This window comes from Panulirus ornatus, chromosome 7 (genome assembly GCF_036320965.1).
Source record: "Panulirus ornatus isolate Po-2019 chromosome 7, ASM3632096v1, whole genome shotgun sequence".
Classification (NCBI taxonomy): Eukaryota; Metazoa; Arthropoda; class Malacostraca; order Decapoda; family Palinuridae; genus Panulirus; species Panulirus ornatus.
The window spans coordinates 35,035,828-35,057,025 of record NC_092230.1 but is presented as its reverse complement, the minus strand read 5'-3'; the positions used below and the strand labels follow the sequence as shown (position 1 = coordinate 35,057,025).

At 40.6% G+C, this 21,198-nt stretch overlaps 1 protein-coding gene across 3 annotated transcripts in view; it reads right to left on the bottom strand.

The window, feature by feature from the left end:
* LOC139749517 (angiotensin-converting enzyme-like) overlaps positions 1–21,198 on the bottom strand; it is a 61,152-nt gene that overhangs the window by 29,742 nt on the left and 10,212 nt on the right. For 2 of the 3 annotated variants that reach the window (XR_011712985.1, XM_071663472.1), the window contains exons 2-4: positions 11,792–11,921; positions 5,834–5,941; positions 4,744–4,848 (exon numbers count right to left, since the gene is read on the bottom strand). Coding sequence is in view for 2 of the 3 variants with exons in the window: in XM_071663472.1 (XP_071519573.1) it covers positions 4,744–4,848; positions 5,834–5,941; positions 11,792–11,921 (343 nt within the window). In the remaining variant the exon portion in view is untranslated. The remainder of the gene's footprint in view (positions 1–4,743; positions 4,849–5,833; positions 5,942–11,791; positions 11,922–21,198) is intronic. The other variant, XM_071663474.1, reaches the window with a different exon arrangement.

Below are 21,198 nucleotides of genomic sequence, written 5' to 3'. Positions count from 1 at the left end.
CACTCATCCTCTCCATGTGCCCAAACCATTTCAAAACACCCTCTTCTGCTCTCTCAACCACGCTCTTTTTATTTCCACACATCTCTCTTACCCTTACGTTACTTACTCGATCAAACCACCTCACACCACACATTGTCCTCAAACATCTCATTTCCAGCACATCCATCCTCCTGCGCACAACTCTATCCATAGCCCACGCCTCGCAACCATACAACATTGTTGGAACCACTATTCCTTCAAACATACCCATTTTTGCTTTCCGAGATAATGTTCTCAACTTCCACACATTCTTCAAGGCTCCCAGGATTTTCGCCCCCTCCCCCACCCTATGATCCACTTCCGCTTCCATGGTTCCATCCGCTGCCAGATCCACTCCCAGATATCTAAAACACTTTACTTCCTCCAGTTTTGCTCCATTCAAACTTACCTCCCAATTGACTTGACCCTCAACCCTACTGTACCTAATAACCTTGCTCTTATTCACATTTACTCTTAACTTTCTTCTTTCACACACTTTATCAAACTCAGTCACCAGCTTCTGCAGTTTCTCACATGAATCAGCCACCAGCGCTGTATCATCAGCGAACAACAACTGACTCACTTCCCAAGCTCTCTCATCCCCAACAGACTTCATACTTGCCCCTCTTTCCAAAACTCTCGACTTCCACACATTCTTCAAGGCTCCTAGGATTTTCGCCCCCTCCCCCACCCTATGATTCACTTCCGCTTCAATGGTTCCATCCGCTGCCAGATCCACTCCCAGATATCCTTCCCTCTCATTTTTTTTAATTTTCCAAAAGAAGGAACAGAGAAGGGGGCCAGGTGAGGATATTCCCTTAAAGGTCCAGTCCTCTGTTCTCAACGCTACCCTGCTAACGCGGGAAATGACGAATAGTTTGAAAGAAGAAAAGATATATATATATATATATATATATATATATATATATATATATATATATATATATATATATATATATATATATATACATATATATATATATATATATATATATAATTTTATTTTTATATTAAACTTTGTCGCTGTCTCCCGCGTTTGCGAGGTAGCGCAAGGAAACAGACGAAAGAAATGGCCCAACCCCCCCCCCATACACATGTATATACATACGTCCACACACGCAAATATACATACCTACACAGCTTTCCATGGTTTACCCCAGACGCTTCACATGCCTTGATTCAATCCACTGACAGCACGTCAACCCCGGTATACCACATCGCTCCAATTCACTCTATTTCTTGCCCTCCTTTCACCCTCCTGCATGTTCAGGCCCCGATCACACAAAATCTTTTTCACTCCATCTTTCCACCTCCAATTTGGTCTCCCTCTTCTCCTTGCTCCCTCCACCTCCGACACATATATCCTCTTGGTCAATCTTTCCTCACTCATCCTCTCCATGTGCCCAAACCATTTCAAAACACCCTCTTCTGCTCTCTCAACCACGCTCTTTTTATTTCCACACATCTCTCTTACCCTTACGTTACTTACTCGATCAAACCACCTCACACCACACATTGTCCTCAAACATCTCATTTCCAGCACATCCATCCTCCTGCGCACAGCTCTATCCATAGCCCACGCCTCGCAACCATACAACATTGTTGGAACCACTATTCCTTCAAACATACCCATTTTTGCTTTCCGAGATAATGTTCTCAACTTCCACACATTCTTCAAGGCTCCCAGGATTTTCACCCCCTCCCCCACCCTATGATCCACTTCCGCTTCCATGGTTCCATCCGCTGCCAGATCCACTCCCAGATATCTAAAACACTTTACTTCCTCCAGTTTTGCTCCATTCAAACTTACCTCCCAATTGACTTGACGCTCAACCCTACTGTACCTAATAACCTTGCTCTTATTCACATTTACTCTTAACTTTCTTCTTTCACACACTTTACCAAACTCAGTCACCAGCTTCTGCAGTTTCTCACATGAATCAGCCACCAGCGCTGTATCATCAGCGAACAACAACTGACTCACTTCCCAAGCTCTCTCATCCCCAACAGACTTCATACTTGCCCCTCTCTCCAAAACTCTTGCATTCACCTCCCCAACAACCCCATCCATAAAATCAACAACCATGGAGACATCATGCACCCCTGCCACATACTTACATTCACTAGGAACCAATCACTTTCCTCTCTTCCTACTTGTACACATGCTTTACATCCTTGATAAAAACTTTTCACAGCTTCTAGCAACTTACCTCCCACACTTTATACTCTTAATCCCTTCCACAAAGCATCTCTAACAACTCTATTATATGCCTTCTCCAGATCCATAAATGCTACATACAAATCCATCTGTTTTTCTAAGTATTTCTCACATACATTCTTCAAACACCTGATCCACACATCCTCTACCACTTCTGAAGGTACACTGCTCTTCCCCCATCTGATGTTCCATACATGCCTTTACCCTCTCAATCAATACCCTCCCATATAATTTCCAAGGAATACTCAAGAAACTTATAACTCTGTAATTTGAGCACTCACCTTCATCCCCTTTGCCTTTGTACAATGGCACTATGCATGCATTCCACCAATCCTCAGGCACTTCACCATGAACTGTACATACATTGGATATCCTCACCAACCAGTCACCCCTTTTTTAATAAATGCCACTGCAATACCATCCAAACCCATAACCTTACTAGCTTTCATCTTCTGCAAAGCTTTCATTACCTCTTCTCTGTTTACCAAACCATTATCCCTGCCCTCTCACTTCGCACACCACCTCAAACAAAACACCCTATATCTGCCACTCTATCATCAAACACATACAACAAACCTTCAAAATACTCACTCCATCTCTTTTTCACTTCACCACTACTTGTTATTACCTCCTCATTAGCCCCCTTCACCGATGTTCCCATTTGTTCTCTTGTCTTATGCACTTCATTTACCTCCTTCTAAAACATCTTTTTATTCTTAAAATTTAATGATACTCTCTCAACCCAACTCTCATTTGCCCTCTTTTTCACCTCTTGCACCTTTCTCTTGACCTCCTGCCTCTTTCTTTTATACATCTCCCAATCATTTGCACTACTTTGCAACAAAAATCATCCAAATGCCTCTCTCTTCTCTTTCACTAACAATCTTACTTCTTCATCCCACCACTCACTACACTTTCTAATCTGCCCACCTCCCACCTCTCTCATGCCACTGGCATCTTTTGTGCAAGCCATCACTGCTTCCCTAAATACATCCCATTCCTCCCCCATTCCCCTTACATCAATTGCTCTCACCTTTTTCCACTCTGCACTCAATCTCTCCTGGTACTTCCTCACATAAGTCTCCTTTACAAGCTCACTTACTCTCACCATTCCCTTCAACCCAACATTCTCTCCTCTTTTCTGAAAACCTCTACAAATCTCAACCTTCGCCTCCACAAGATAATGATCAGACATCCCTCTAGTTGCCCCTCTCAGCACATTAACATCCAAAAGTCTCTCATGCACCTATCAATTAACACATAATCCAATAGCGCTCTCTGGCCATTTCTCCTACTTACATACTTATGTATATCTCTCTTTTTAAACCATGTATTCCCAGTCACCAGTCCTTTCTCAGCACACAAATCAACAAGCTCTTCACCATTTCCATTTATAACACCGAAAATCCTGTATACACCAATTATACCCTCAAATGCCACATTACTCACCTTTGCATTCAACTCACTCATTACTATAACCTGGTCGTGGGCATCAAAGCTGCTAACACTCTCTCAGCTGCTCCCAAAACACTTGCCTCTTACGATCTTTCTTCTCATGACCAGGTGCATAGGCACCAATAATCACCCATCTCTCTCCATCCACTTTCAGTTTTACCCATACCAATCTAGAGTTTACTTCCTTACACTCTATCACACACTCCCACAACTCCTGCTTCAGGAGTAGTGCTACTCTTTCCTTTGCTCTTGATCTCTCACCAACCCCTGACTTTACTCCCAAGACATTCCCAAACCACTCTTCCACTTTACCCTTGAGCTTCACCTGTTAGAATACAACTGAAAGTTAATGAAAAGTTAAAAATGGTCCACATGCTGTAGAAATAAACATTTTCAATCAGTTGTTGGACACAAGGAATTATTTGAAGACTTGTACTGTAATGATATACAATGACTTATTATAAGTCAGTAAATGCCAAGTGGTTACAAAATATCTTTGTTCATAATCAAGAAACATTTGAAACTTGGCTACAGCTCAGACTGGCTGGGAGCAAAATAAGAATTACATTGTGTACTTTTTAAATCCTAAAGACATGACAGCAGTGGAAAGATTGAATTGGCATCCAGCTCCAGCGATAATCTTAATCTGGAATTCATTTTCAAGGGTTCCAGGAAAGAAATACATGTAAAGTACAAAAGAACTACCTCTGCCATAATCTTTATTAATAGTTACTGAGAATGAGTCAGCAAACTGTGATCAATACAGTGTTGAGGTCCTTCCATTCACATAGGTCTACATGCATCTTATCATGATTTGACTCACTTCAGACAATGTTACCTTTGAAGAAACACAAAACATTTCTAACAATAATGCAACAATAACATCATTTAAGGCTAAGGGAACATGTCAGAATCATCCCATCTTTAAGATATTATAGGTAACTATTCAGAAAATGGATGTCCATCATCCATTTACAGGTACTAACATCCACCTGGAGACACCACCACCCACCTGAGGACACCAAAACCTACCTAGGGATAAATCCACTTACCTCAGGAGTGAGACAGACAGTCCCTGTGGAATAGATGCTGGTCATGTTGGAGGAGACACTGGTCAGGTTCTTGGAGTCCTCCTCTCCCAACTGTGCAGGGAAGGCCTGCCAGAAGGATATTCAGTTAATCCTTTTGAGCATTATCTATCAATAGTTACAACCTTCAGTGTTACCTGTTTATAGTTACTCTCTTGTGTTACCTTTATAGTTATACCCTCTTACATTACCTCTCTGTAGTCACTGCCTTTAGCATTACTTCTCCACAGTTACCTCTTTCAACATCATCTCTTTATAGTCACCTCCCTTAGCAGTGCTTCTCTACAGATAACCTTTCCAGGTCTTTTGACATCAGCTGTGTATTCTTTCTCCATATCAGTTATTTATTATTTTCATCTAAAATTACTTCCATCACCTTGGCAGAAAGAACCTAATAACAGCTGCTATTCAGTTTCTTCTGCTCACATTCTCAAAATCATTTTATCAGTATTAATTCCTTCAAGTGCCAGCACCATAGCCATTTTACTTATCTAATCCTTTATCATTACTCATATTTCATTTTATCCAATGTCACTTTATAAATCCTGCCATTATCTTTCTCTTGCTAAAGGATCTTCACTCAATTTCTGCATTTCCTGATTATCTTTTTTATACCTCGATTATTGGCTAGATTCATGTTTTATTAACAAACTTGCTATTCATTCATTCCATCCACAAATGCCATTCTATTTTCATCTTATTGTCTAAGGACTAGTCATTTTATTCTTCATCAACTCAGTTAACATCTCATTCACCATCAACCAGATCACTAAAAATTCATTCACTATCTGGCAAATCAATATAAATTTTATGTTTACGAATTCATTATCTCCCAACTCATGAACTGCTAATTCAACATCCAGTAACACACCATCAATCCATCCTCCGACTTATCAACTATTTATTGCCATTTCTAATCTCACTGTATCACTATATGGCTCAAAGTCATCTTCCTGACTAACTATTCATTGACACAATAATCAACTGTTCACTGACTCACCAGTTATCCCCAAACTCACAATCTACTTACTCTTCACTTGTCACAATGACTCACCATCTTCATCATCCTCTTTGTCTTGGGACTAAGGTCAGCCCTCCAGTATTGCTTGGACTTCAAATTCCATTTCTCCTTCATCTTCCTGTTTATCAATGATGCTTCTTCCTGAAAAAAGGAAAGACCCATATGGTTAGTGGTGTCTACTGCAGCATTAGTTAGGCCAGAGGTGCTTTACTGTCTTAATAAGGCCACTGCTGCCTTCACTGTGTGTCCATACAGTCAGTAAGGTCAATAGCACTTTTCCATGTGTCAGCAAAGTCAACAGTACTTTATAATGCGTCAATGATTTAATAGTGCTATCACAGTGTCTCGGTAAGGTCAGTTGTGCCTTTATTCTGTTATAGTGAGGTTTGGTGCCATCACTGATTGTCAATAAGGTTGGTGGTACTTTTACTGTCAGAAGGTAGGGTCAATGGTATGCATACTGCAAATAGTAAGATCCTTAGCATCTGAAGTGTGTGAGATAGTAAGTTTAGTAGTAACTCTTTTTGAAATGGTAAGGTCAATGGTTCCTTTAAAGACCCAATTTTTATATCAACAGTTCCTCTGAAATAGGCTGTTGGACATGAATGTGTTGAGAAGAGCAGCAGGTAGAACTGGTGATCACTTCTTAGTAGAGGCAAGCATTAAATCTGAAGGTGGGTTTAGGAAGAGAGGAAAGAGTTGGTGATAGTGAGGAAGTTGGGGAAAAAAGTGTGTATGCAGAGATATTCAGAAAGTGCGAGTGTGTGTAAGAGAAAAAAGGCCTCAGGCAAGGGTAAATGAAATTATGAATATGAAAGGTATTTAGGGAAGCAATGGATTTGGGAGTATGAGAAAGGGTAACAAGTGGAGGAATGAGGAAGTTAAAGTGCTCACGAGAGATAAAAGGGAGGGTGTACAGATGGTAAACACAAAGAAAGGGTGCAAGTGATATTCTAAGTCTGAGCATTAAAGAAAGCAGGTTGAGAAAAAATATATGAGCTGATAAAAAGAGGATTAATAAGAATTGGATTAAGGGAGGAGAGTGACTGGTTCCCAGTGAAGATGCATCTGCACCAGGTATGTGTGGTTGCTTTCAATGTTTATGGTGAGGGAGGGAAATACGAGGGTCTTGAAGAAAGGAGCGGGGCTTTGGGTGGGGGATGGGGCATAGGATGTGAATCAGTTGTTGATGGCAGATGACAAGAATTCAGTAGCAGAATCCAAAAAGAAATTCCAGAAGCTGGAGAATGAGTGTTGAGAGTTAAGTGAACAAAAGTAATGTATTCAGGTGCAGCCAGGACGTAGGAAAGAATAGGTTGAGTATATGTTCAGTGGGAAGAAGACGGAGGAAGTGGAGTGTTTTAGATATGTGGGAGTGTGGCAGTGGATGGAACCATGGGAGTTGAAGTGAGTAAAGAATAAAACAAAGGGATAAGGCCCTAAACACTTTATGGAGCATGTGGAAGGAAAGGTTGTGTTAGTTTGAAGGTATCTGATGGTACATTAGTCCAGGCAATATTGTATGGGTGCAAATCTTAGGCCTTGAACACCAAGGAAAATGAGGGTGAATGTGTTGGATTGGAATGCCTGTAGATAAGTGGTGTGAAGCAGGTTAATCCAATAAAGAATAAGATTAATATGAGGCGTGGTAGAAAGTCCAAAGAGGAACATCCATGGTGTGATGAAATGGTTCGGGTATATGAAAAGGATGAGTAAAGAAATACAGACTAAGTGTCAGAGTTGGAGGGTCCAAGGGGAAAAGGGAAGCTGAGAAAACTATGGAAGGACAGAGTGAAAGAGGTTTGGTGTATTGGCCAGAACATTCAAAGCAAGATGCAAGCAATAAACAGAATGAAATGCAATGATGTGGTATATGATGGCAACATACTATCAAGGAACTAAACCAGGGTACAAGAAGCAGGGAGGTAAACCATAGAGTAACTGTGGGCCCAGTTTTGGATAGTGGGCTCTAATTTTGGCGGGAGCATTAAACCTAGAGAGTGGATGCACATGAATAAGGCCATTATCTATTTGTCCCCGAGGCTACTTCACTAAGTTAGAAAAGGTAATTAGGTATCAAAAAAATAATCATTTATACAAAAAAAGAATCTTGTTGCTTGGCATCAAATTATTAAGAGAGAGAGAGAGAGAGAGAGAGAGAGAGAGAGAGAGAGAGAGAGAGAGAGAGAGAGAGAGAGAGAGATCCATAGATACAAAGACCTCACACCCAAGGTCCGAGCGGGATGGTCTGTCCATAATGCAAAGAAAAGGATCCCTTGTAAGCAATAGAAGAAAAGGATAGCAAAGCTAAGGCTCTCTCCCCACCCTCCACTCCCTCTGGCACACACCAGCGGGAAAACGGGTAGAAAAAATACCTTGTTGGATAAATAAGCCTGATGGAAATTTTTATAGGAAACTTATAACATAGAATGAACATGAACATGCCATGCATCTCGTCACCAATGACATCCATCCCTTCACTTTTTGTAATTAAGGTAATACTAAGGATAAACTTGAGCTTCAGCCTCTCAATTTACCATGCCTATATTATTCCTGATGTTGAAAAATGATACAGTAATTCTTATTTACTCTCTTAAAGCAGGTGACATAGTTTAATCAATGTTAGTATGATACTGCAATGTAACCATGGAGAGATCAGAAGTTGGGAAGCTAGCATGATATACCACTGCCTTATGATGACTGATTTAATGAATTATCAATACTGAAGAGTGTCAAGTGATGACCAATCCTAATTTTGAAGACATCAAGGGTGTTCCTCCGAACAAAATTCTCTAGAAGCTTATTCCAAGCAACAATAATGTCGTTGGCGATGAAATATTTCACACAGTCAAGATTAACTTGGTGACCAATAAGTTTTAGTCCATTTCCTCTCACTGGTACTGCTGGCACTACTGTAAAGAAATATTTAATATCAACATTGATGAATCCTTTAAGTATTTTGAAACACCTATTAATTTGCCCTAGAAGTGCCTCTTTCTCTGGAAGAACATGTTCAGTTCTTGCAGTCTCTCCTCATAGGGTTTGTTAAGCAAGGGGGGAATCAACTTATTGCTCTTCATTGCACTGTTTCCAATTTAAGAATGTCCTTACTTAAGTGAGGGACTCAAAACTGCACTGCATATTCGAGGTATGGTCTAACTAGACTTAGGCACTGTGGCGATAATACATCCTCACTTTTGTACTTAAAGTTTCTGTTCATAAATCCTAACATACTATCTGCTTTGTGGTTTCAGTGTGGTTTCAGAAGTGGTAGAGGATGTGTAGATCAGGTGTTTGCTTTGAAGAATGTATGTGAGAAATACTTAGAAAAGCAAATGGATTTGTATGTAGCATTTATGGATCTGGAGAAGGCATATGATAGAGTTGTTAGAGATGCTTTGTGGAAGGGATAAAGAGTATATAGTGTGGGAGGTAAGTTGCCAGAAGCAGTGAAAAGTTTTTATCGAGGATGTAAGGCATGTGTACGTGTAGGAAGATAGGAAAGTGATTGGTTCTCAGTGAATGTAGGTTTGCGGCAGGGGTGTGTTTATGGATGGGGTTGTTAGGGAGGTGAATGCAAGAGTTTTGGAAAGAGGGGCAAGTATGAAGTCTGTTGGGGATCAGAGAGCTTGGGAAGTGAGTCAGTTGTTGTTCGCTGATGATACAGCACTGGTGGCTGATTCATGTGAGAAACTGCAGAAGCTGGTGACTGAGTTTGGTAAAGTGTGTGAAAGAAGAAAGTTAAGAGTAAATGTGAATAAGAGCAAGGTTATTAGGTACAGTAGGGTTGAGGGTCAAGTCAATCGGGAGGTAAGTTTGAATTGGAGAAAAACTGGAGGAAGTAAAGTGTTTTAGATATCTGGGAGTGGATCTGGCAGCGGATGGAACCATGGAAGTGAATCATAGGGTGGGGGAGGGGGCGAAAATCCTGAGAGCCTTGAAGAATGTGTGGAAGCTGAGAACATTATCTCCGAAAGCAAAAATGGCTGTGTTTGAAGGAATAGTGGTTCCAACAATGTTGTATGGTTGCAAGGCGTGGGCTATGGATAGAGTTGTGCGCAGGAGGGTGGATGTGCTGGAAATAAGATGTTTGAGGACAATGTGTGGTGTGAGGTGGTTTAATCGAGTAAGTAATGTAAGGGTAAGAGAGATGTGTGGAAATAAAAAGAGCGTGGTTGAGAGAGCAGAAGAGGGTGTTTTGAAATGGTTTGGGCACATGGAGAGAATGTGTGGGGAAAGATTGACCAAGAGGATATATGTGTCGGAAGTGGAGGGAACGAGGAGAAGTGGGAGACCAAATTGGAGGTGGAAAGATGGAGTGAAAAAGATTTTGAGTGATCGGGGCCTGAACATGCAGGAGGGTGAAAGGCGGGAAAGGAATAGAGTGAATTGGATCGATGAGGTATACCGGGGTCGACGTGCTGTCAGTGGATTGAATAAGAGCATGTGAAGCGTCTGGGGTAAACCATGGAAAGTTGTGTGGGGCCTGGATGTGGAAAGGGAGCTGTGGTTTCGGGCATTATTGCATGACAGCTAGAGACTGAGTGTGAACGAATGGGGCCTTTGTTGTCTTTTCCTAGCGCTACCTCGCACACATGAGGGGGGAGGGGGATGTTATTCCATGTTTGGCGAGGTGGCGATGGGAATGAATAAAGGCAGACAGTGTGAATTGTGTGCATGTGTATATATGTATGTGTCTGTGTGTGTATATATATGTGTACATTGAGATGTATGGGTATTTATATTTGCGTGTGTGGACGTGTATGTATATACAAGTGTATGGGGGTGGGTTGGGCCATTTCTTTCGTCTGTTTCCTTGTGCTACCTCGCAAACGCGGGAGACAGCGACAAAGCAAAATAAATATAAATAAAATACTATCTGCTTTCTTGACAGCTTCATTGCAATGCTGGAAGAATTTGAAGTTATCGGAGACAATGACCCTTACTTGTAACAGCTGATATTCATCGACATTAAATGGCATTTGCCATTCACAAGACCACTCAGTGACTTTAGCTAGATCCTCTTGTAATCTTAGCATGTCTTCTTTGGCTAAAATGGCTCTGCTGATTTCTGTCATCTGAACATTTGATTATATAGACCTACTTCAATATCATTAATATATATGATAAAAAGTATAGGCCCAAGTATGGATCCCTGGGGGACTCCACAAGTAACGGATGACCACTGTGATGATTCCTCATTCATTATGACTGCTTCCCATCATATAACCAGGCCTCAATCTAATTTGTCATGCAACCACTAATCTCCAAGGCCTGGACTCTGTGCATCAATTTAGGATGGGTGACTTTGTCTAATGCTTTCTGGAAGTCAAGAAATATTATATCTACTACTTATATCTTGTCATGGGTATTGAATAATGCATGATCTGCATCATCTAAAACCATGCTTTGTATTATTGATCAGGCTGTGTTCCCAATAGGCTACAATTTAATCTTTAATAATCGACTTGCAAAGTTTACATATAACTGATGTGTGGCTGATTGGACAATGATTACCAGGCAATTTGGGACTTCCCTTTTTGTATATAGGAGTGACATCTACCAGTCTTCAGTCCTGTGGGAATATTTCTTTCCTGAAACATATCTATTGAAAATACAGGCTAACTGTCCGGCAATTTTGTGCTTGACGTTCTTAATCTCTTGTGAGTGGAAATGATCAGGACCTGGTCTTTTATTAGTCTTCAACTTATCTATCTGCGTTAGTACTTCTCTGATTATGACGGTGATTTCTTCTATCGTGTGAGTCGTATTTATCAGTCTTAAAATTCGTGTCATTGCTTTCTAGCACAAAAACAGAAATGAACACTTGTTCAAGGTTGCTGCTATGCATTTATTGTCAATAATGGGTCCCCCATTCTCGTTTACTGAGAGAGAGAGAGAGAGAGAGAGAGAGAGAGAGAGAGAGAGAGAGAGAGAGAGAGAGAGAGAGAGAGAGAGAGAGAGAGAGAGAGAGAGAGAGATTCTCTTTACCTTAGCTTTTCGGTTGTATTCAGTGATGTTGGTATAGTAGGCCCATGCCTTGATGGTTCCATTGTTATAGTATACGGCAGCTATCTTGTGGTACTCCTGCAGCAAGGCCCTGGCACCCTCCTCTGCTGTCCTGTGGGGCATGGCATGTGGCATTACTGAGAATGGTATTTCTCAATACTAGGATGTGGTACCTGACATTACTAGGACATAGCACTTGGTATTACTGGGGTATGGTTTCTGACATTACTCGGGAAAGGCATCGATCATTACTAGGTGTGGTACCTGACATTGCTAAGGCGTGGTACCTAACATCACTGAAGTGTGGCACCTGGCATTACTGGGGTGTGGTACCTAATATCACTGGGGTATGTCACTTGTCATTATTGGGAATGGTACTTGGCATAGGTGGAATGTAGCACATGCCATTACTAGAGTGCAATACCTGACGTTACTTAGGTGCTGTATCTGATATTACTGGAGTCTAATATTTGACATTATAGCGGTGTAGTACCTAGCATTACTCGGGTTTGGTACTTGACATTATTAGGGTGTAGTACCTGGCATCACTTGGGTGTGGTTCCTAGCATTACTTGGGTGTGGTAATTGGCATTACTTGGGTGTGGTATCTGGGAGTGCTGGTGTGGTACCTGGCATTTATCAGGGTGTGCTATCTGGTATTACTTGGATGTTGTAAATGGCATTTTTGTGGCATGGTACATGGCATTAATGGGGTAAGGCACCTGACATTACTTGGTCATAGTACCAGTCATTACTGCAGTATGATATCTCGCATTACATGGGAGTGGTACCGGGCATCACTGGGATGTGGAATCTGGCAGTACTCTAGTACCTGACACTGCTAAGAAATGATAAGCATCTGATGTCACTGCTTGTAATAGTTGGTATTACAAGGGTGTGGTACATTGCATTACTAGGGCATGACATATGACAATACTAGGGTGTGGTACCTGACATTACTGGGTTGTGGTACCTGACAATACTAGGGTGAGGTACTTGGCATAACTAGGATGCAGTACCTACCTGATATTACTAGGGAGTGTTACCTGACATTACCAGAGTGAGGTATCAGGCATAATTGGAATGTTGCACCTGATACTTGAGGAATGTGGTACCTAACGTTACTGGAGTGAGGTACATGACATTACAAGAACTGTAAACCATTTAGAGGACCACCATTTAATGAACGATTCTCAGCATGGTCTTTGACGAAATCGCTCATGTCAGATAAATATGCTTGATTTCTTTGATCATATACTCAACAAGTATGGTGTAAGAAAAACAGTTGATGTTATATGAATATAGTATAACTATTATTATACTTAACCGCTGTTTCCCGCGAAAAGCAAGGTAGCGCCAGGAAACAGACGAATGGCCCAACCATTCATGTACACATATATATACATAAACACCGATACACGCACATATACATACAAATCAATAAATACACACATATACATACTCTGACATATACATATATACACATGTACAGTCATACTTGCTTGCCTTCATCCATTGCTGTTGCTACCCAGCCACACAAGAAACATCCCCACCACCCCCTCAGCGAAAGGACAAAATAGGCCACATTCGTTCACACTCAGTCCCTAGCCGTCATATATATATATATATATATATATATATATATATATATATATATATATATATATCCCTGGGGGTAGGGGAGAAAGAATACTTCTCACATATTCCGTGCGTGTCGTAGGTGACTAAAAGGGGAGGGAACGGGGGGGGGGGGGAATCCTCTCCCTCCCGTTTTTTTTTTTTTCAATTTTCCAAAGGAACAGAGAAGGGGGCCATGTGAGGATATTCCCTCAAAGGCTCAATCCTCTGTTCTTAACGCTATCTCGCTAACGCGGGAAATGGCGAAAAGTAGAAAAAAAAATTATATATATATATATATATATATATATATATATATATATATATATATATATATATATATGGCTAAAATGATGTCCATCTTTATTAAATGTTGTTAGTTGTGTCCCTTTTTTTACCCAGATGGTCAAGTCTTTTGGGTGTCCACAAACAAGACTTGCCAGTTGTCCTGTGTCATTAAGACAGCCATACTATTGGTTATATATATATATATATATATATATATATATATATATATATATATATATATATATATATATATATATATATATATTATGTGACATTTATTTTTTTCATTTCATTTCAAGCTAGAACTTTCAGTTTTCTAAATTATTTCTTACATTTTTCATATGTATATATATGTATATGTGTGCGTGTGTGTATATGTGCGTATGTATGTGTATGTATATATATATATGTATATATATATATATATATATATATATATATATATATAAATATATATTTTTTTCTTTTTTTATACTTTGTCGCTGTCTCCCGCGTTTGCGAGGTAGTGCAAGGAAACAGACGAAAGAAATGGCCCCCCCCCCCATACACATGTATATACATACGTCCACATACGCAAATATACATACCTACACAGCTTTCCATGGTTTACCCCAGACGCTTCACATGCCTTGATTCAATCCACTGACAGCACGTCAACCCCGGTATACCACATCGCTCCAATTCACTCTATTCCTTGCCCTCCTTTCACCCTCCTGCATGTTCAGGCCCCGATCAACCATACAGCATAGAGGATGTGTGGATCAGGTGTTTGCTTTGAAGAATGTATGTGAGAAATACTTAGAAAAGCAAATGGATTTGTATGTAGCATTTATGGATCTGGAGAAGGCATATGATAGAGTTGATAGAGATGCTCTGTGGAAGGTATTAAGAATATATGGTGTGGGAGGCAAGTTGTTAGAAGCAGTGAAAAGTTTTTATCGAGGATGTAAGGCATGTGTACGTGTAGGAAGAGAGGAAAGTGATTGGTTCTCAGTGAATGTAGGTTTGCGGCAGGGGTGTGTGATGTCTCCATGGTTGTTTAATTTGTTTATGGATGGGGTTGTTAGGGAGGTGAATGCAAGAGTTTTGGAAAGAGGGGCAAGTATGAAGTCTGTTGGGGATGAGAGAGCTTGGGAAGTGAGTCAGTTGTTGTTCGCTGATGATACAGCGCTGGTGGCTGATTCATGCGAGAAACTGCAGAAGCTGGTGACTGAGTTTGGTAAAGTGTGTGAAAGAAGAAAGCTAAGAGTAAATGTGAATAAGAGCAAGGTTATTAGGTACAGTAGGGTTGAGGGTCAAGTCAATTGGGAGGTAAGTTTGAATGGAGCAAAACTGGAGGAAGTAAAGTGTTTTAGATATCTGGGAGTGGATCTGGCAGCGGATGGAACCATGGAAGCGGAAGTGAATCATAGGGTGGGGAAGGGGGCGAAAATTCTGGGAGCCTTGAAGAATGTGTGGAAGTCGAGAAGATTATCTCGGAAAGCAAAAATGGCTGTGTTTGAAGGACTAGTGGTTCCAACAATGTTGTATGGTTACGAGGCGTGGGCTATGGATAGAGTTGTGCGCAGGAGGATGGATGTGCTGGAAATGAGATGTTTGAGGACAATGTGTGGTGTGAGGTGGTTTGATCGAGTAAGTAACGTAAGGGTAAGAGAGATGTGTGGAAATAAAAAGAGCGTGGTTGAGAGAGCAGAAGAGGGTGTTTTGAAATGGTTTGGGCACATAGAGAGAATGAGTGAGGAAAGATTGACCAAGAGGATATATGTGTCGGAGGTGGAGGGAACGAGGAGAAGTGGGAGACCAAATTGGAGGTGGAAAGATGGAGTGAAAAAGATTTTGTGTGATCGGGGCCTGAACATGCAGGAGGGTGAAAGGAGGGCAAGGAATAGAGTGAATTGGATCGATGTGGTATACCGGGGTTGACGTGCTGTCAGTGGGTTGAATCAGGGCATGTGAAGCGTCTGGGGTAAACCATGGAAAGCTGTGTAGGTATGTATATTTGCGTGTGTGGACGTATGTATATACATGTGTATGGGGGTGGGTTGGGCCATTTCTTTCGTCTGTTTCCTTGCGCTACCTCGCAAACGCGGGAGACAGCGGCAAAAAAAAAAAAAAAAAAAAAAAAAAAAAAATATATATATATATATATATATATATATATATATATATATATATATATATATATATATATATATATATCAAAAAGCTTTCGATAAGGTTACGCATGACAATGATAACGTGCACTACAGTGGACAAGAAATTGCTTGACTGGCCTTAACACGAGTTGTCATCAATGGTCAAGCCTGAGGATGGGTAGATATAAGTGGAATGCCACAAGGATCAGCCTTGGAACCGGTTCCATTTCTCATGTACATTAACATAATGGAATGCATTACAAGACATCGAAATTCGCCGATGACACAAAACTGGGAAGTACATCTACCAATGAACATGAACGCCTACAGCTTCAAAGTGACATAGACAAGCTCATGAACTGAACTCGGAAGTGCGAAACGAATGTTAATATCGATGTGTGGTTTTATATATCGGTAGTAAAATAGACAAGGAAAGCTACGGTATAAATTCTGTTAAACTGGAAGAAAAAATGAAAGAGGAAAAAGATTTGTGCATAATCATCTCTGGGGACCTAAATCCAAGTAAGCAGTGCACAAGCAGTGAAATGAGCAAAAATTCTTGGATTCATAGGTAAGGGTCTTTGAGTCGAAGTTCAGGGAAATCGTCCTTACATTTTCCCTATTCTTTGTTCGCTGTATCTTGAATATTGTGTTCAGTTTAGGTCATTCGACCTAAAGAAAACACATAAGACAGAATGGAAAGTGTATAGAGTCGAGCTACCAAGGTGACATTGAGGAATAGATCTTCCGAGATCAGATTAAACGATCAGAATCTATTTAGGTTAGAAGAGAGGAGAGGTGATCTTAAACAAGTTTTCAAAACTATTAAAGGCTTTGATAATCTTGATCTATCAACTTATTTAAGATTGATTCGTCTGATTTTACTCGTCGTATTGGATACTAATTCGTGGTCAAACGTTTTAACTTGAATGAGGCGAAGTACATTTTCTTCAACAGGATCGTTAACATATGATGAAACGACTGCTATTTAGAGAGGTTGAAAGCAGTACTACAGACATCTTTAAGAAGAGACACGATTAGTATTTTAAGTCCACGACTTACATTAGTAGCGCTTCCTGTTACAATGAGAATGTGGAGGTAATTTTCTTTGAATTACCTGTACGCCTTCTACGTTTATCACGAGAATCTGTGAGTTACTTATATCTTCCGCTATCACAAAGAGACTCGAAGGACCAATTGGTCTGCTGCAGCTGAATTCCTTTACATACCTGACGGTGTGATTTCCAAAGCGTGAGCGGAAATATTTCCCTGCCTTGCTAAGGATTCGTGACGCACCGGCGAGATCTGTGAATCATCGAGTGGCTCCGGAACTTTGCTAAAAATGTTTTATCGTGGTAAGAGTTAGGCTACCTGACTGTCACACATGCTCCAGAGATCAATTCTCGTGCTAATATATATATATATATATATATATATATATATATATATATATATATATATATATATATATATATATATATATATATATCTTTTTCTTTCGTACTATTCGCCATTTCCCGCGATAGCGAGGTAGCGTTAAGAACAGAGGACTGGGCCTTTGAGGGAATATCCTCACCTGGCCCCCTTCTCTGTTCCTTCTTTTGGAAAATGAAAAAAAAAAAAAAAAAGGGGGGAGGATTTCCATCCCCCCGCTCCCTCCCCTTTTAGTCGCCTTCTACGACACGCAGGGAATACGTGGGAAGTATTCTTTCTCCCCTATCCCCAGGGATAATATATATATATATATATATATATATATATATATATATATATATATATATATATATATATATATATATATATATATAATGTTCACCTCTAAATCAAAGGAACTTTACCAGTGCGCGCTCGAGAGTCGAACCCTTGCTACCGTTCCAGCCTTCACGAAGAAGCGAAAGGATCAGACGAAGACAAGGCTACATCAGCTCACAATAACACCCTACGTGTAATGGACACACACACACACACACACACATACACTGTACACATAGTTTATACTTTCCCTAAGAGACAAATTGGATAGTATGGTAAAAGTCTGAGGGAGGAACGTCAATGATCAGAAAACGAAGTACAGAGGAAATATAATGTACAGTAGGCGGGTTGTCTACCTACCGAAGATGACGCATCACACACCTAACACAGGTGCTAATCCTTCACACGGGGCTGGTCGATAAATAGGTGCCTGCCTTAGGATGTGAGAGAGAGAGAGAGAGAGAGAGAGAGAGAGAGAGAGAGAGAGAGAGAGAGAGAGAGAGAGAGAGAGAGAGAGAAGCATAAAAATAGACATGACATTTAAGGTTACCGGAAGTGGCAACAAAAGTGCAAAAGTTTCTCTTTCTATCAGGTAAATTGTCATCACAATTAGAAATTACAATTCCTTCAAGATTTAGATACACAAGCTGACTCTAAATTAAGGTATTTATGAATAGTAAATATAATGACGGAGACCACAAGTACAATTTTCAAATGCAGGAGAAAAAATAAAGTTCAATCTTGGAAACGCAAGTTAAACCTGGTTACTTCAGTTATGATTGAATCCGTTCACGTATCATCTTGGAAACCTCACATGACAGATACGTCTGTCTCTAGGAAACTGGAAGTCATCTTCAGATGCCATAAAGTCTTTTCTTACAGTTGTTCCCATTGTACAAAGGAGTGATCCGACCATCATGGAACACTGCTTTAACATCTGGGAAAATTCTAGGTTCGAAATACAAGTTAAGAGTCGAGTCCAGAGCAATCGATTTGTCAATTGTCCCAGTCTGATTTCACAGCTTAACCCACTAGTCCTGCGTCTCAGTGTTGGTTCCTTTCCCTCCTCTGTAGGTATCATTATGATTGCTGTCCCTGAGAGCTGGCTGCTGATTTGCCTTCACCATCAGTTAGACCAAGTAATCGTCTACAGTCCACTGCGTCAAATGGTCACAACGTGGCCGGTGGCAACTCAAGGGAGGATCGCTGTGATGTTTGTTGCTTTCAGCACAACTTTAAGATGCGGAGTTCTCTGTCTTCACATGTCTATCCCTACAACTACAATCTGTCCCTTTTTGAAAGACAGATATTCCACCTCCTCCAAAATTCTTCAGATATATTTTCTTTTAGGTTTTCCTCTAGGAATGTACATTATACAAATAAAGCCCGACCTTGAAGTGTACTTGTCCTTAATTGGAACCTCCAACACAAGGAAAAGAAAAATCACGACCTCAGACGATATTAAATATAATTTTAGAAACATTTTACTGACTTTTTAGAAAGAAATTATTTAACTGTAAAAAATCATCAAGCAAGTTTCTTGCACGAATGACTCTGGTATGCTGTTAAATTGTACAGAACACGACTGTCTGGCGGTGCATGTAAACAACAGTATACCACGGCTGTAAAGATGGTTTCTTGGGGGTTTTCAAACGCATATCGCTCTTTACGAATAATATGTTTATATTCTTCAGGAACGCTGAAGAATGTCAGGAAAGAGAGAACGTTATATAAGTGGGACGATTGCGAGACATGGGCTATAGATTGGGGTTGTGCGGAGGAGGGTGAATGTGTTTGGAAATAATATTTTTTGGGACATATGGTGTGAGGTGGTTTGATCGAGTAATGAAAGGGTAAGAGAGATGTGTGGAAACAGAAAGAATGTGGCAGGGAGAGCAGAAGAGGGTGTGTTGAAATGATTTGGTCATATGAAGAGAAAGAGTGAGGAAAGGTTGACAAAGAGGTTAAATGTGTAAAAAAGTGGAGCGAACAAGGAGAACGAGGAGACCAAATTCGAAGTGGAAGGATGGAGAGAAAAACATTTTGAGCGATCAAGGGACTGAACATGCAGGAGGGTGAAAGGCGAGCACGGAATAGAGTGATTTGGAACGATGAGGTATACATGGGTCAACGTGATGTCAATCGACTGAACCAGGGCATGCGAAACGTTTGGGTAAACCGTGGAAATGTCTGCGGGGCTTGGATGTGGATATGCTGCAGCTGTGGTTTCGGTGCATTACACATGACAGCTTGTGTATGGATGTGGGTAGATGTGGCCTTTCTTCACAGGCTTCCTGGCGCAACTTCGCTGAAGCAGAAGGCGGCGATCAGGTGTACGGGAGAAGAGGAGAATGTATATGATATCATTTCTTTTTCTTTCCTCTTATGCATTTCTGCTGTTTCTTGTGGGGCGGACTAGCGTCTGAAATGGATGACGGCGAGCAAGCACATGTACATGTGTATATCTGTATGTGCATGTACAGTATATGTATGTTTACGTATATATATATATATATATATATATATATATATATATATATATATATATATATATATATATATATAATCATACTTGATCGCCGTTTCCCGCGTCAGCGAGGTAGCGCCAGGAAGCAGACGAAGAAAGACCCATTCACTCACATACACACATATATACATATATGCCCATATATCAACATATACAAATATACATACACATACAAAGTCATATATATATATATATATATATATATATATATATATATATATATATATATATATATATATATATAATTTTTTTTTTTTTTTTTTCGCTGTCTCCCGCGTTTGCGAGGTAGCGCAAGGAAACAGACGAAAGAAATGGCCCAACCCACCCCCATACACATGTATATACATACGTCCACACACGCAAATATACATACCTACACAGCTTTCCATGGTTTACCCCAGACGCTTCACATGCCTTGATTCAATCCACTGACAGCACGTCAACCCCGGTATACCACATCGCTCCAATCCACTCTATTCCTTGCCCTCCTTTCACCCTCCTGCATGTTCAGGCCCCGATCACACAAAATCTTTTTCACTCCATCTTTCCACCTCCAATTTGGTCTCCCACTTCTCCTTGCTCCCTCCACCTCCGACACATATATCCTCTTGGTCAATCTTTCCTCACTCATCCTCTCCATGTGCCCAAACCACTTCAAAACACCCTCTTCTGCTCTCTCAACCACGCTCTTTTTATTTCCACACATCTCTCTTACCCTTACGTTACTCACTCGATCAAACCACCTCACACCACACATTGTCCTCAAACATCTCATTTCCAGCACATCCATCCTCCTGCGCACAACTCTATCCATAGCCCACGCCTCGCAACCATACAACATTGTTGGAACCACTATTCCTTCAAACATACCCATTTTTGCTTTCCGAGATAATGTTCTCGACTTCCACACATTCTTCAAGGCCCCCAGAATTTTCGCCCCCTCCCCCACCCTATGATCCACTTCCGCTTCCATGGTTCCATCCGCTGCCAGATCCACTCCCAGATATCTAAAACATATATATAAAATACATCCTTTTCATACATATTCGCCATTTCCCACGTTAGCGAGG